Source organism: Lithobates pipiens, unplaced genomic scaffold, assembly GCF_037356315.1.
Source record: "Lithobates pipiens isolate NorthernLeopardFrog02 unplaced genomic scaffold, aLitPip1_a1.2 Scaffold_13, whole genome shotgun sequence".
In the NCBI taxonomy this organism is placed as follows: Eukaryota; Metazoa; Chordata; class Amphibia; order Anura; family Ranidae; genus Lithobates; species Lithobates pipiens.
In genome coordinates this window covers 32,932,125-32,946,939 of record NW_027507718.1, presented here as the reverse complement: position 1 = coordinate 32,946,939, position 14,815 = coordinate 32,932,125, and the positions used below count along the sequence as shown (strand labels likewise).

Here is a 14,815-nt window from a genome sequence, read left to right as displayed (position 1 = left end):
CTTGGGCACAACCAGGCTGTTGTTGTTGTGTTTTTTTTACATGTGATTACTTCCGGGGCGGCTAAAGCCTCTAGCAGTAATCATTTTGTTCTGCTGACTGGGAAGGCTCCCTGTGCCCCCCCTCCACCGGCAGAATACAGAACACTGACTGTGTTGATGAGGGAATCAAGCAATCCCTTATCATCGATGGGCTGCTTTAGACCATCAAGAGCTATTGTTATCATACACAGAGATTTTCCAGCTTGTTGAAAAATCCCTGTGTGAGCAAGTTTTGACCATCCCTTCTTTTGTGGATAAACAGATAAGTAGTTTATGTCTATGTACAGTACCTTGAAAAAGTATTCATACCCAATGTTCCAAATTTTGTCATGTTACAACCTAAAATGTACATTTTTATGTGATGGACCAACACAAAGTGACACATAATTGTGAAGTGGAAGGAAAATGATAAATGTTTTTTAATTTTTTTACAAATGTCTGAAAAGTGTGGCGTGCATTTGTATTCAGCCCATTTACTCTGGTTCCACTAGATTTTAGTTAGCGTTATCAATCGCCTTCAAAAGTCACCTAATTAGTAAATAGAGTCTACCTGTGCAGTGTTGGCTGAATAATTTTTTGGCCCACCCCACTTCTCATAAGCCTTATAACCCTTATAGAATCCACCCACTCTATCCCCTGTATTCCACTTGCTTTCACCCATAGTGTCAGAAGTATACAGCTCAGCCTCACAGGACAGAGTGTATAGCTCAACCTCACAGATCAGGGTATATAGCCCAGCATTACAGATGGGTGTATATAGACCCCCCCCCTTCACGGGACTCGCTCCACAGACAGCACCGATCCCCTATTTTAAGCTTTGAACATCTCACGGAGCACTGTTCAATCCATCATCCAAAAATAGAGTATTGGACATCTGGAAACCTACCAAAACATGGCTGTCCACCTAAACTGACAAGCCGGGCAAGGAGAGCATTCATAAGAGGAGCAGCCAAAAAGCCCATGGAAGCTCAGGTGGGAGAATCTGCCCACAGTATAACTTTTATGACGCGTACACACAATCGGAAATTCGGCCAGCAAAAGACTGATGAGAGCTTTTCGTTGGAAAATGCGACCGTGTGTAGGCTCCATTGGAATTTTGCTGGCCGGTTTTCCACCAGCAAAAGATTGAGAGCAGGTTCTCATTTTTTCCGGCGGAAAAAGTTTTGATCGGAAATCCCGATCGTCTGTAGCAATTCCGATGCGCAAAATTCCTATGCATGCTCTGAAGCAATTTGACGCATGCTCAGAAGCATTGAACTTCATTTTCTCGGCTCGTCGTAGTGTTGTATGTCACTGGTCGAAAGTTCAGCGAACTTTTGTGTGACCGTGTGTATGCAATTCCGTCGGAAAAACTTTTTCCGATTGAGAATTCTAATCGTTTGTACGCGGTATAAGTCATGTACTCCACAAATCTGGCCTTTTTGGAAGAGTGACAAGAAGAAAGCCATGAGAAGCCATGTGGGGGACGCAGCAAACGTGTGGAAGAAGGTGCTCTGGTCAGATGAGACCAAAATGTAACAACTTGGCCTAAAAGCAAAATGCTATGTGTGGTGGAAAACTAACACTGCACTTCACTCTGAACATACCATTCCCACCGTGAAACATGGTGTTGGCATGATTATGTTGTGGGGGATGCTTTTCTTCAGCAGGGACAGGGAAGCTGGTCAGAGTTGATGAAAAGATGAATGGAGCCAAATACAGATAATCTTAGAAGGAAATCTGTTAGTCTGCAAAAGACTTGAGACTGGGGCAGAGGTTTACCTTCCAGCAGGACAACAACCCTAACAACTAAATCCAATTGAGAATCTGTGGCAAGACTTGAAAATTGCTGTTTATTGATGCTCTCCATACAATCTGACAGAGCTTGAGTTATTTTGCAAAGAGGAATGGTCTAAAATGTCACTCTAGATGGGCAAAACTGGTAAAGACATACTCAAAACGACTTGCAGCTGTAATTGCAGCAAAAGGTGGTTCTACAAAGTATTGACTCGGGGGGGGCAAAATAAAAAATATTTTATTTGTAAAAAATGTTAAATTATAATTTTCCTTGCACTTCACAAATATGTACCACTTTGTGTTGGTCTATCACATAGAATCCCCCAAAAAATGTATTTACGTTTTTTGGTTGTAACATGACAAAATGTGGAAAATTTCAAGGGGTATGAATACTTTTTCAAGGCACTGTATGTAACCAAATCAGAAAGACCTGGTGGTTTAGCATATATCCCCCTATTGGTTATCCTTGGTGAGAAATAAGCATGTTTATGGTCAACTTTGGTGTTTAGTTAAAAGCTTAGCTTTAAAAGAACCTTTGACAATTCCTATAATGACCATTTCTTGCTCTTTCTCATGCTTTTTAGTTATGTGGAATTTAGTGATGTATGTTATGTGCCATTTATTCATTGCAAAGGACGAGTGTGCAAAGGACCATAAACTGTCAAAACAAACCAGATTTAATGCTGGTTTGTGCCAGAAGTATCATACAATCCAGTTACAAGTGAGTTTCCAAAAGTAGTGCATGCAGCACTTTTGGTGTGGTGCAGTGTAATTTGAACCCATTCAAAATGAATGAGCTCAAATCGCACCATTTTGAACCGCAGTGAGGCTGCGTCTGCATTGCAGGGGTTAGTTGCTCATTTAATCTAGGGGAGAATAAAAATGCTCCAGCAAAGGACTGCCCCGAGGCATCATCAAGTCCTATGGACCCTACATAAGCCTAGACCAGGGGTCTCCAAACTTTCTAAACAAAGGGCAAGTTTACTGTCCTTCAGTTTTTAGGGGGGCCAGACCATGGGCAGTGGAAGAACAAAATGTCCTGCCATGAAGTGGGACAAAACAATAGGCTATATTTGGTGTCAGTGGGGAGGACTAGTGCCTCATTCTTGGTGTCAATGAGAGGAATTGTGCCCCTTCATTGGCGTCAGTGCTAGGAATAGTGTCCTATCTTTGGTATTGGGAGAAGGAATGGTGTCAGTGTGAGAAATTGTGCCCCTTCGTTGGTATCAGTGGGAGAAATAGTGTTCCATCTTTGGTGTTAGGAGAAGGAATGGTGCCCCATTGTTGGTATCAGTGGAAGGAATAGGGCTCCATTATTGGCGTCCATGGAATTAATTCATCCCCCATCATTGGTAACAGTGGGAGGAATAGTGCCCCAAGGGCCAAGTAAAGGCAAGCAAAGGGCTGTACTTTTTTTTTTTTTTTCCCTCTGTTAACTGTTGCGGGTACAGCTCCACTGCAAGTGATACTTTTCAAGTTTCCTAGAGTTGCGCTTTAAAAATGAGGCAAAAAGTGACATGGCTAAATTGCACTGAATATTGGACGTGACTTAAAGTAGCATGGTCTAATGCCTCGTACACACGATTAGGATTTTCTGACAACAAAACCGTGGATTTTTTTCCCGAAGGATGTTGGCTCAAACTTGTCTTGCATACACGCGGTCACCGAAATGTTGTGGGAAATTCCGAACGTCAAGAACGTAGTGACATACGACATGTAGGACGAGTCAAGAAAAATGAAGTTCAATAGCCAGTGCGGCTCTTCTGCTTGATTTAGAACATGCGTGGACTTTTGTGCGTCGGAATTTCTGACACGTGTTGTGGAAAAATTTGAGACCCTGCTCTCAAACATTTGTTGGTGGAAATTCTGACAGCAAATGTTCTATGGAGCATACACACAGTCGGAATTTCCGACCACAAGCTCGCATCGAACATTTCCCGTCGGAAAATCTTATGTGTACGAGGCATAACAGTATATACTGTACACAGTTTGAAGTGCTTGTACCCACTACTCCATTAGGGTTCATGCCATGGGACTTTACCAGGCATTTTATATGTCTGACTGAATTTCCCAGCAGTTTCCTGCATACAGCCATTCACCCATTTGGCAGAACATGCTCTAGTAAACACAATGATTCTTTATATCCGCATTTACCTTTGCATGTACACCCAACAAATTTCATGAATGCAGCATTTTTGCAGTGGGAAAACAAGTTGGACGTGCATGCGCTAGTAAACACCTAAGATACAGGCATGTATTGTTGCTCCCTTCCTTTTCTTTGTGTCAATGAAGGTACCTCTGAGGCCGCGTACACACGGGCGGACTGTTCGCCCAACTTTGTTCGTCAAACAATCCGACAAACAGTCCGCTCAAAATTTGCATGAACGGACTTGACCACACACGATGAACGAACAGTCCGCTGAAAGCGTGCGCGATGACATGAACGGCACGTACGACGGGACGAGAAATTCGACGTCCTATACACTGCAATGCAACCTTCACCGTGTAAATCCTTTCTGAGCATGCACGAAACTTAGTTTGACGAACAAGCCTACACACGAGCGGACTGTCCGCTGAAACCAAGTTTCAGCGGACTGTCTTACGGAAATTCAGAAAAACTTTGTTCGTCAGACTGTCCGCTGAAACTGTCCGCTGAAGCCCACACACGAGTGGACTGTCCGCTGAAACACTGTTCAGCGGACTAAGTTGGGCGAACAGTCCGCCCCGTGTGTACGCGGCCTGAGTCTTACAAAAACAGAATACACCCAGCATCTTGTTTTCCCCTATTTTTCCTTCGCTACTAGATGTGCTGCGCTTGTAAAAAAGTCTCTGATCCGCTGCACTAACAGGAAAAAAAAATATGCCTGGTAAGCTGGAATGATGGAATTCACAAAACTCCCTTGTTCATCTCCCTAGAGAGCAGCCATGACTTGTGCTGACAACTAATTATTCATGTTGTTGGGTTTGCCAGGGAGCTCATTTCCATATTGAGGACTTGGGCAGATCTCAGCAAGGAGGAGCATTTGTACTATAATATATTTGCACACATTCTCAGCAGGGTTATAATTTTTGGGTATATATTTGTTCTTTTTTTTTTTTTCAATCTAGAGTTCTTATTTTTTTTTTTTCCTAGCATCAAAATTCTGGGCTCAGGATAGAATAGAACGGTACGGGGGGGGGGGGCTCAGGAGGGCATGGAAAAGGGGGCATGGTAAAGGGAAACTGAGGAGGGCATGGTACACGGGGGCCTCAGGGGGGCACGGTACAGGGGAACTCAGGAGGGCATGGTACAGGGGGGCTTAGGAGGGCACAAATGGAGTTCACAGTGCAGGAAACCTACTGCAGATCTACTTCTTCTGGTCCCCGTCGGACACCCTCTCTTGTCCATTTCATATGATGTCCTCTAAGTGCTCCTTGGGTGGACTGGAGAGGAGGAGGGCCAGTGAGGACCAGTGCAGTGCTCTGTGAGGATGAGCTCAGGCTAGTTCACATAGAAGCCTGATCCCATTCAAGCTATTCCGATTGAAAACTGTCAAAGCCAACAACTAAACATATGTGGCAGAAGTCCCTGCCTGCTAGTAAACAATGGGCAGGCTGAGAGGCGGAGATTAGATTTGACTGCTTCCCAGCCTCGGAGCTTCGGTGGCCAATATGCCTGAGCTCATCGCTTCCCTGCACAGCTCTGCCACTCTGAGAGAGAACTTGTGGGTCGGCAAGGCAGTGACTCGATCACGTTCTACCTGTCTCCTGCCTGTGGTCGACCGGTGGAACGCGATCAATGGATTGCCGACCCCTCCCTTTTAGGTGCCCAAAGACAGATAAAAGCACCATCTATCAAAACTGACATCTTTTTGCTAGCTGGAGTTTTGGATGGAGTGTAGAAGGGTTGGAAGGTCTATCGGGTTTTTATGGCTGTCTGTGCCCCTGCTGAGGAGATTTTACAGCTGTTACAGGACAAGAATAAAGGAGAAATCTTGCAATGCAGACACCTATTCTGGGACAGCTGTCTAAAATGAGAATTCCCCTCACTTTAGGGATATTTCCACCTGGCTGCATTTCTGAGACAATGTAAATATGGATTAAAATAACCTGACAGGGTTTTTACCCATTCCCTACTTAGTTCTAGACTAAACAAAGGTTTTGGTTATACAAACACTCTAGACAAGTTTTATTTTCACTTAGAAATCACCTTAGTTTCCGCAGGATAAATAAATCTTTCCAATTGCTGCATTAAAAAGATTAAAGAGAATGTCATAAAAAAATTTGGTTGTCTACATTTATTAATCGGGGATGGTGATGAGGTCACTTTTTGTGTGCTTTTGCAGCTATACCCTGTCTATACCTGTAACGACCTACACATTATTGGTATATGTAGGATTAGAGCACTGCTTCTGTATTGTGCTCTGCAACCTAAAATGCGTGCCTGTAAGTTATGACGTCTTATTGGATAAAAAAAATTGTTCAAGGTATTTCTGGAATAAATAGGGCAGTTAAGTGAGTGTGTGTTTTATTGTGGTATGGTTTCTGGTTATGTTTACTTATCATTCTTCATTTAATTTTTTTATAGGGAGAACGATCGTGTAGTTATGGTCAATGGAACATCTATGGATAATGTGCTTCATTCATTTGCAGTACAGCAATTAAGAAAATGTGGAAAAACAGCTGTCATTGTGAGTATACAAAATGATCCTAACATCTAAATGCAGTTTAGCAGCAGCTACTTTGTGTATCAAGGTGAATTAAACCTTGGGGTTCATTCTGAAACTGGAGAGTGAACACTCTTGTGCAGCTGTGCATATAAACCAATCAGCTTCCGCCTGGGTTCACACCTATGCGAACGCAGACATTGCATGTGATTTGCACCGCATTGCTGGTGCGGGTCACATGTGATGCCTGTGCAATGCGAATTCAGCCATACAGTTGGATGGCTGAACTCGCATTTGATTCGCACAAAAAAGTGCTTTTTTTTTTCCGCACTGGGATCGGATCGCATGGGTGTTCTCACCCATGGGATCTGATTCTTGTCTGGTTCACTGATCGCAGTGCAAACCGTGGATTCAATCTGGGGGTGTCATTAACATTGTATTCACGCCTGCAGTGGTTCGAAGGGGTCAGTGTAAACTGCCTGCGGGAGAGGTGCAGGAGCCCGCACTGGAATTACGCTGGTTCCCACATGGCTATAGTGTGAACCCATGTAAGAAAGGTACAAACCTCATTTGTTGCTTGTAGAAGTCATAGGTGAAAGCATTTTTGGTTACATGGGCTTAATATACAAATTGTGTCTTGGTTAAAAAAAAAAAAAAAAAAAAAAAAGGCAGTAACGGACTCAAATACATAGCTTCTATGGGAGAAGCTCAAGTGACAGTCTTTAGAATGCCGTTCTCTTTAGTAACATGCTTAGTCTAACTTTTTATAATGTTTTGGCCATCTCCTTGGCTTGCTAATAGGTGGTGAAACGACCTCGGATAGTTCAAGTTACAGCATCAAGAAGGACCCCTTCTCCTGAGCCTGATCCCCGAGCTTTTGACACTCTTGATGATGAGGATGGACATTTTGACCGTAGAAGTGCATACAGTGGATACAGTGAGAGCTGGCAAAGTGTAAGTGGCCGGCGCAGCAGGGAACCCAGTCCAGACCGAGGCTATGGAAGAGATCAGGAAAGAGGTCGCTCTTATGATAAGGAGCCGGATAATGTCCGGGGAAGGAGTAGAGAACGACATCTAGAGGACGACCATCACAGACGGGAACGCAGCCGAGGTAGAAGCATGGACCGGGATTTAAGTGAAGAACGCAGGTATAGGAAAGATCGGGGAAAGAGCGTGGACAGGGAAGAGTCATTTGCACATAGTTACAGTGGGGACTATAGCCCAGAAAGAGGAAGCATACAGAAATCCCAAACAGACTTCAGAATTGAAAAAGACCTGCTTCACCGCAGCCGTGATAGACTTCAGTCCCACAGTCCTTCACCTGAACCGCACCGACATGCAGCACACAAGGGGCAGGAAAAGCCTGTCAGTGTACTCCTTGCCAAAAAGAAAAAGAATGAAGGTAAAGGTGTCAATTTTTTTCCTCAATACATTTGCAGATTCTTTACATTTCAATAGCTGTTAAAGAGGTTTTTTTATTTGCACTGAAAAAATTATGTGATTTTTAATTTTATATTTCAAGTCATAAAATCATTTGATTTTCAGAGCAAAACAAATTGATTTCCTTCAATTATTCAAATCCTAAAAAAATATGGTGAATCGGCTTATCTCCAGGAGACCTACATTAACCACTTAAGCCCCGGACCATTTGGCTGGCCAAAGACCAGACTGCTTTTTGCGATTCGGCACTGCGTCGCTTTAACTGACAATTGCGCGGTCGTGCGTCATGGCTCCCAAACAAAATTGACGTCCTTTTTTCCCCCCCCACAAATATCTTTCTTTTGGTGGTATTTGATCACCTTATTTTTTGCACTAAAAACAAAAAGAGAGCGACAATTTTGAAAAAAAACAATTTTTAACTTTAACCACTTCAGCCTCGGACCAATAAATACCTTAAGGACCAGAGGTCTTTTTGCAATTTCGCACTGCGCTGCTTTAACTGGTAATTGCGCGGTCATGCAATATTGCACCCAAACGAAATTTGCGTCCTTTTCTTCCCACAAATAGAGCTTTCTTTTGATGGTATTTGATTGCCTCTGCGATTTTTTTTTTTTTGCGATATAAATGGAAAAAGAGCGAAAATTTTGAAAAAAAAAGATATTTTCTTCTTTTTGTTATAAGAAAAATCGAATAAACTAAATTTTAGTCATACATTGAGGGCAAAATTTATTCAGCCACATGTCTTTAGTAAAAAAAATGTCAATAAGCGAATATTTTTTGGTTTGCGCAAAAGTTATAGCGTCTACAAACTAGAGTACATTTTCTGGAATTTACACAGCTTTTAATTTATGACTGCCGATCTCATTTCTTGAGGTGCTAAAATGGCAGGGCAGTACAAATCCCCCCCAAATGACCCCATTTTGGAAAGTAGACACCCCAAGGAAATTGCTGATGGGTATGTTGAGCCCATTGAATATTTATTTTTTTTGTCCTAAGGGATTGAATAATGACAAAAAAAAAAAAAAAACATTTTTTTTACAAAAAGTTGTCACTAAATGATATATTGCTCACACATGCCATGGTTATATGTGGAATTGCACCCCAAAATACATTCTGCTGCTTCTCCCGAGTACGGGGATACCACATGTGTGGGACTTTTTGGGAGTCTAGTCGCGCACGGCACCCCGAAAACCAATCACCACCTTCAGAATTTCTAAGGGTGCAAATTTTTGATTTAACTCCTCACTACCTATCACAGTTTCGAAGGCCATAAAATGCCAAAATAGCACAAAACCCCCCCCAAATGACCCCATTTTGGAAAGTAGACACCCCAAGCTATTTACTGAGAGGCATGTTGAGTCCATGGAATATTTTATATTTTGCCAAAAGTTGCGGGAATATTACAAACTTTTTTTTTTTTTTGCACAAAGTTGTCACTAAATGATATATTGCTCACACATGCTATGGGCAGAAGTCAAATTACACCCCAAAATAAATTCTGCTGCTTCTCCCGAGTACGGGGATACCACATGTGGGGGACTTTTTGGGAGCCTAGCCACGTACGGGACCCCGAAAACCAAGCACTGCCTTCCGGATTTGAATATAAAATGCTATAAAAAACAAACTAACCAGAGTCACCCGTAACACTTATACGGTGATCAGTGGTGAAAGGGTTAACTAGGGGCAATCAGGTGGTTCAAATTTTTATTAGGTAGTATATGGGGGTCCCTGGCGCTATATAAAAACCTGACGGGGAACCTAAATAACTAACTGGCTAACCAGCGTCACCAGTGACACTTATACTGTGATCGCTGGTGAAAGGGGGTGAAAGGGTTAATTAGCAGCAATCAGGGGGTTAAAACCATTATTGGGTAGTATATCGGGGTACCTAGCGCTATAAAAACCTGGCGGTGAACCTAAAAAAATAACTAGCTACCTAGCGACACTAGCGACACTGATGCAGCGTTCAGAAAAATTATCGCTTAGTGACACTGGCAAAAGGGGGTGAAAGGGTTAACTAGCGGAAATCAGGGGGTTAAAACCATTATTGGGTAGTATATCGGGGTACCTAGCGCTATAAAAACCTGGCGGTGAACCTAAAAAAATAACTAGCTACCTAGCGACTGTAGCGACACTAATGCAGCGATCAGAAAAACGATCGCTTAGTGACACTGGCAAAAGGGGGTGAAAGGGTTAACTAGCGGCAATCAGGGGGTTAAAAACATTATTGGGTAGTATATCGGGGTACCTAGCGATATAAAAACCTGGCGGTGAACCTAAAAAAATAACTAGCTACCTAGCGACACATGCAGCGATCAGAAAAATGATCGCTTAGTGACACTGACAAAAGGGGGTGAAAGGGTTAACTCTAGGGGCAATCAGGGGGTTAAATCTTTATTGGGGGGTGATAGGGGGCTACCCTGGACCTAACACTAACTGTCCTGACAGTTTTTACTGTCACAACTGACACTGAATGCATTGATCAGTAAAGAAATGATCAATGCAATCAGTGACACTGTGACTGGGGGGGGAGGGGGGGCGGGGGGGGATCGGGGGGGGTTTGTGTGCCTGTGTGTACCTACATGTCAGTGTAGTGTTGGTGCACACTTACTTTTACTGTTCTCCTCGTAGTCCGGTCAAAAAGACCGCCCCGAGGAGAATGACATCACTTCCTCCTTCCTGTGTAAACAATACACAGGGGAGGAAGCTTCTCATTGGCCAGGAGCGATCCAGAGGGGGTGGCCGAAAACCAACGGCCATCCCCTCATCACGGAGCGCTCCTGGACCGAATCGGACCGCCGTAACCAGCGGGAGGGGGTCCGATCGGACCCCCCACCCGCTGGAAGGCAATCACGTAGATGTACGTGATTATGCCTGCCTGTGCCATTGTGCTGACGTACAATGGCAATACGGCGGTCCTCAAGTGGTTAATAAATATCCCCAAAAAATATATAAAAACAAATTTTTTTTTTCCCTCAGTTTAGGCCGATACGTATTCATTGTAATAAGCGTATATTGATTGGTTCGCGCAAAAGTTCTAGTGTCTACAAAATAAGGGACAGATTTTTTTTTTTTTTTTTTTTTATCTTGACTGTGACATTATGGTGGACACGTCGATCAATTTTGACACATTTTTGGGACCATTGGCATTAATACAGCTATCAGTGCGATTAAAATTGCATTGATTACTGTAAAAATGGTAGTGAAGGGGTTAATATGTATCCTAGTATGTGTCATAACTGAAGGGGGGGATGGGACTGTGCAGGGGAACTCTGTATGAACAGACTATCTGTCAGTTCACTGCTCATAGAACTGTAAACTGAGTGTTTACACACACACAGCTCCCGGTTCTCCGTGTGCCCCGAGCGATCACAGGAGCACAGCGGCGATCAAGACCGCCGGGCACTCGCATAGGATCGGGGGGCGCGCGCCCCCCTAGTGGCCGTTTATGCAACCGACGTAGCATAACGGCGATTCATGCAGCCGAGCCATGCCGACAGTACAACTGTGGCGGCTGGTTGGCATGCGGTTAAAGAAATGCATAGATAGCATTTTGAAATGCTTAATCACTTTCTAAACCAGTGGTTCTCAACTCCTGTCCTCAGGACCCACTAACAGGCCAGATTTTAAAGAGGAAGTAAAGGCAAAAATGTTTTTTTTAAAACGCACCCTGTAAGGCATACTAACTCATTATATGAGCATACTAGCTCATTATGAATAACTTACCTGAGAACGAAGCCCCCGAAGCGGTCCTCCGTCTTCCTCTTCGCCGCTGCCATGTATCCCGGAGCGACTTCCGGGCCTCGCGGCTCCGGCGCTGTGATTCGACGGAGCCGCGATGACGTCACTCCCGCTCATGCGCACGGGAGCCGACACTCGCGGCATAATGCCGCGATCTGCGGCCTGCCCAGTGCGCCTGCGCGCCGCTGTCTATGGCGTATAGGTATAGGAAATATTTCTTGGACCTACAGGTAAGCCTTAATCTAGGCTTACCTGTAGGTCAAAGTTGGTTGTAAGGTTTACAACCACTTTAAGTATTGCCTTGAGGAGATGCAGACTAGAATACTGCAATCACTGAGGAGAAAATTATATCACTTGTGATGTATTTCAGTTATCTTGCAAACCTGGCCTGTTAGTGGGCCCTGCTGTATTCATTACTTTTACTATGGATACAGTATATTGTAACCTTTCTATTATTTTTGTTGCATTACCACACAATTGACAGGTAAAGCAATTATATTTTACATTTTTTGACTGCCTCTTATGGCTGGGATCACATATTTGGGGGTACTTTCCATGTGCGTGTCAATGTACACTATATTTCATTAACGTGCATTGCACTAAAACCCTTTCACACTGGGGCGTTTTTCGGGCTTTTTCAGGCGCTTTAGCGTTAAAAAAGCGCCTGTAAGCTTGAAAGAAGCTGCAACTGCAATCCCAATGTAAAAGCCCGAGTGCTTTCACACTGAAATCCCTTTCACACTGGGGCGTTTTTCAGGTGCTTTAGCTTTAAAAAAAGCGCCTGTAAAGCGCCTGAAAGAAGCCGCAACTGCAATCCCAATGTAAAAGCCCGAGTGCTTTCACACCGAGGCACTGCACTGGCAGGGCGTCAAAAAAAAGTAATGCAAGCAGCTTCTTTGCAGCGCTTTTTGAGCGGTGAATACAACGCCCCTAAAGCGCCCCTTCCCATTGAAATCAATGGGAAGCGCCTGTAAAACGCCTGAAAAGCGCTATTGGCAGCAGCGTTTTGTGGGCGCTTTTAACCCTTTATTTGGCCACTAGCAGGGGTTAAAAGTGCCCCAATAACGCTCGAAAAACTCCTGGTAAAGCGCTGCTAGTTTAAGGCTGCTTTCACACTGGGGCGGTATTCAGGCGTTACAGCGCTAAAAATAGCGCCTGTGTAGCGCCTGAAAAAAACCGGCCCCTTTCTCTCCAGTGTGAAAGCCGGAGGGCTTTCACACTGGAGCGATGCGCTGGCAGGACGGTGAAAAAAGTCCTGCTAGCCGCATCTTTGGATCGGTGAAGGAGCGGTGTATTCACCGCTCCTACCCATTGAAATCAATGGGACACCGCGGCAATACCGCCGGCAAAGCGGCGCTGCAGCGGCGCTTTGCGGGCGGGTTTAACCCTTTTTCGGCCGCTAGCGGGGGTTAAAACCACCCCGCTAGCGCCCGCAGACCGCCGCTAAAACGACGGTAAAGCGCCGCTAAAAATAGCGGCACTTTACCGCCGACGCCGCTCCCGCTGCAGTGTGAAAGCAGCCTAAGCGGCGCTTTACGAGCGTTTTTCGGGCACTGACATTGTGAAAGGGCTCTTAAAGCACTTGGGCTTTCACATTGGGACTGCAGATGAGGCTTCTTTCAAGCGCTTTACAGGCACTTTTTTTAACGCTAAAGCGCCTGAAAAACGCCCCAGTGTGAAAGGGGTCTAAAACCGTTTTATCTTTTTGAATGGGCTGCCAAAGCACGTTACAATTCTAAATTCACACCTGCACATCTGTATCTTGTATTTGAGCTTTGGCCATAATTTTTCTTTTAGAATTCTGTGCTATAATAGTTTTTTCTACATTGTAAATGCATACAAGGAGTAGGGAGAGCAAACGTATCTACATTGTAAATGCATACAAGGAGTAGGGAGAGCAAACGTATCTGCTTTTTATACTTGTTTGAATGAGTATATTAAACTCTTTGCACCGGCCGCACACAAATATGCAGTCTCCCAGCAGGTGGGCCTTGGCGCTGATTGGCCGCATATTTGGGTGTATTAGTGCAAATACACATCCAACAAAACCGTGCTGCGCTATCCGTATCCGTGTCATTTTGTTAGGTGTAGTGGAAGCACTTTAAGTGAAAGCGGCTACTTAAGTGTTTTTTTTTTTTTTTCTTCAATATAATTTTTTTGATATACACGTGGATAGCACTGATTGTTTTCTGTGATTAAATTATTAGTGCAAATACAACTGTGTCGTGAGAGCACGCCCTAAACGCTTCCAGCACAGTTACCGGTGGCTAACGGAAAGCTCCCCAATTGATGCTTACGATCGGGAGCTTTCTTTTCTTTTGACAGCCAACCATGGCAGTCACATGATCATAAGCCCCGCCTTCCAGCATCCTAAACCCCTTAAAGGGCCCGGAGGCTCCAGCTCCAACTGCCAGGAACCATATGATGATTTTTCATCCGTTTTATTGGAGGACACAGCCATACATTAAGACAGATGGGTTTGATTTTGCCACCTCAGAAAAAGGAAGCCACAGTGTTTCCCTGAAAATAAGCCCGGGTTTTATATGAAGACACAGTAGTGCTTATTTTCGGGGTAGGTCTTGCCATTTAATGTGACGTCTTCTCTCCCCCTCTCCCTGCCTGCCTGTCAGGAATCCCCAGTGTGAAAATAGTAAAAGTGGTTGTAGAATCCTCTCTATTGCAGTATATAATGTAAAGGTGTGTGTTTCTGTAATTGAATTGTGTCAAATACCTTATAGTGGCGCTTCCGTGACCCGCCGGAACTCTCTACCCTGCTCTGAGCACTGCGGGGGGAGGGGGGGCGCACGAGATCCCCGCTGACAGCTGGGAGGAAAGGGGGATACCAGCTGGGGATCAGCTGAGCTATACCGAAGGTATTTGGCACAATTGGATTACAGAAATGCACACATTTTACATTATATACTACTGTAATAGAGCAGATTCTAGGATTTTAAAAGCACTTTAAACTAGGGTTTATTTGCTTATATTGAGCCCTAACCGAAAGTCACAGCAGGCCTTATTTTCAGGGTAGGTCTTATTTTTGGGGAAACATAGTAGGTGCAATTAAACTAAAAGCGCACCCAGGGGGCAACCTTCTGGAGGTGGCTAAACTCCCCCTTCTGCTGCATCCTCCTCAGGAGTAGGATGTGTTGGTTTTTTTTTTTTTCTCTCTA

At 44.2% G+C, this 14,815-nt stretch overlaps 1 protein-coding gene across 4 annotated transcripts in view; it reads left to right on the top strand.

Moving 5' to 3' along the window:
• Nucleotides 1-14,815, top strand: part of TJP2 (tight junction protein 2) — a 165,186-nt gene that overhangs the window by 85,692 nt on the left and 64,679 nt on the right. For all 4 annotated transcript variants that reach the window (XM_077474973.1, XM_077474970.1, XM_077474972.1 and 1 more), the window contains 2 exons: nucleotides 6,383-6,485; nucleotides 7,263-7,863. In XM_077474973.1, the coding sequence (XP_077331099.1) occupies nucleotides 6,383-6,485; nucleotides 7,263-7,863 (704 nt within the window). The remainder of the gene's footprint in view (nucleotides 1-6,382; nucleotides 6,486-7,262; nucleotides 7,864-14,815) is intronic.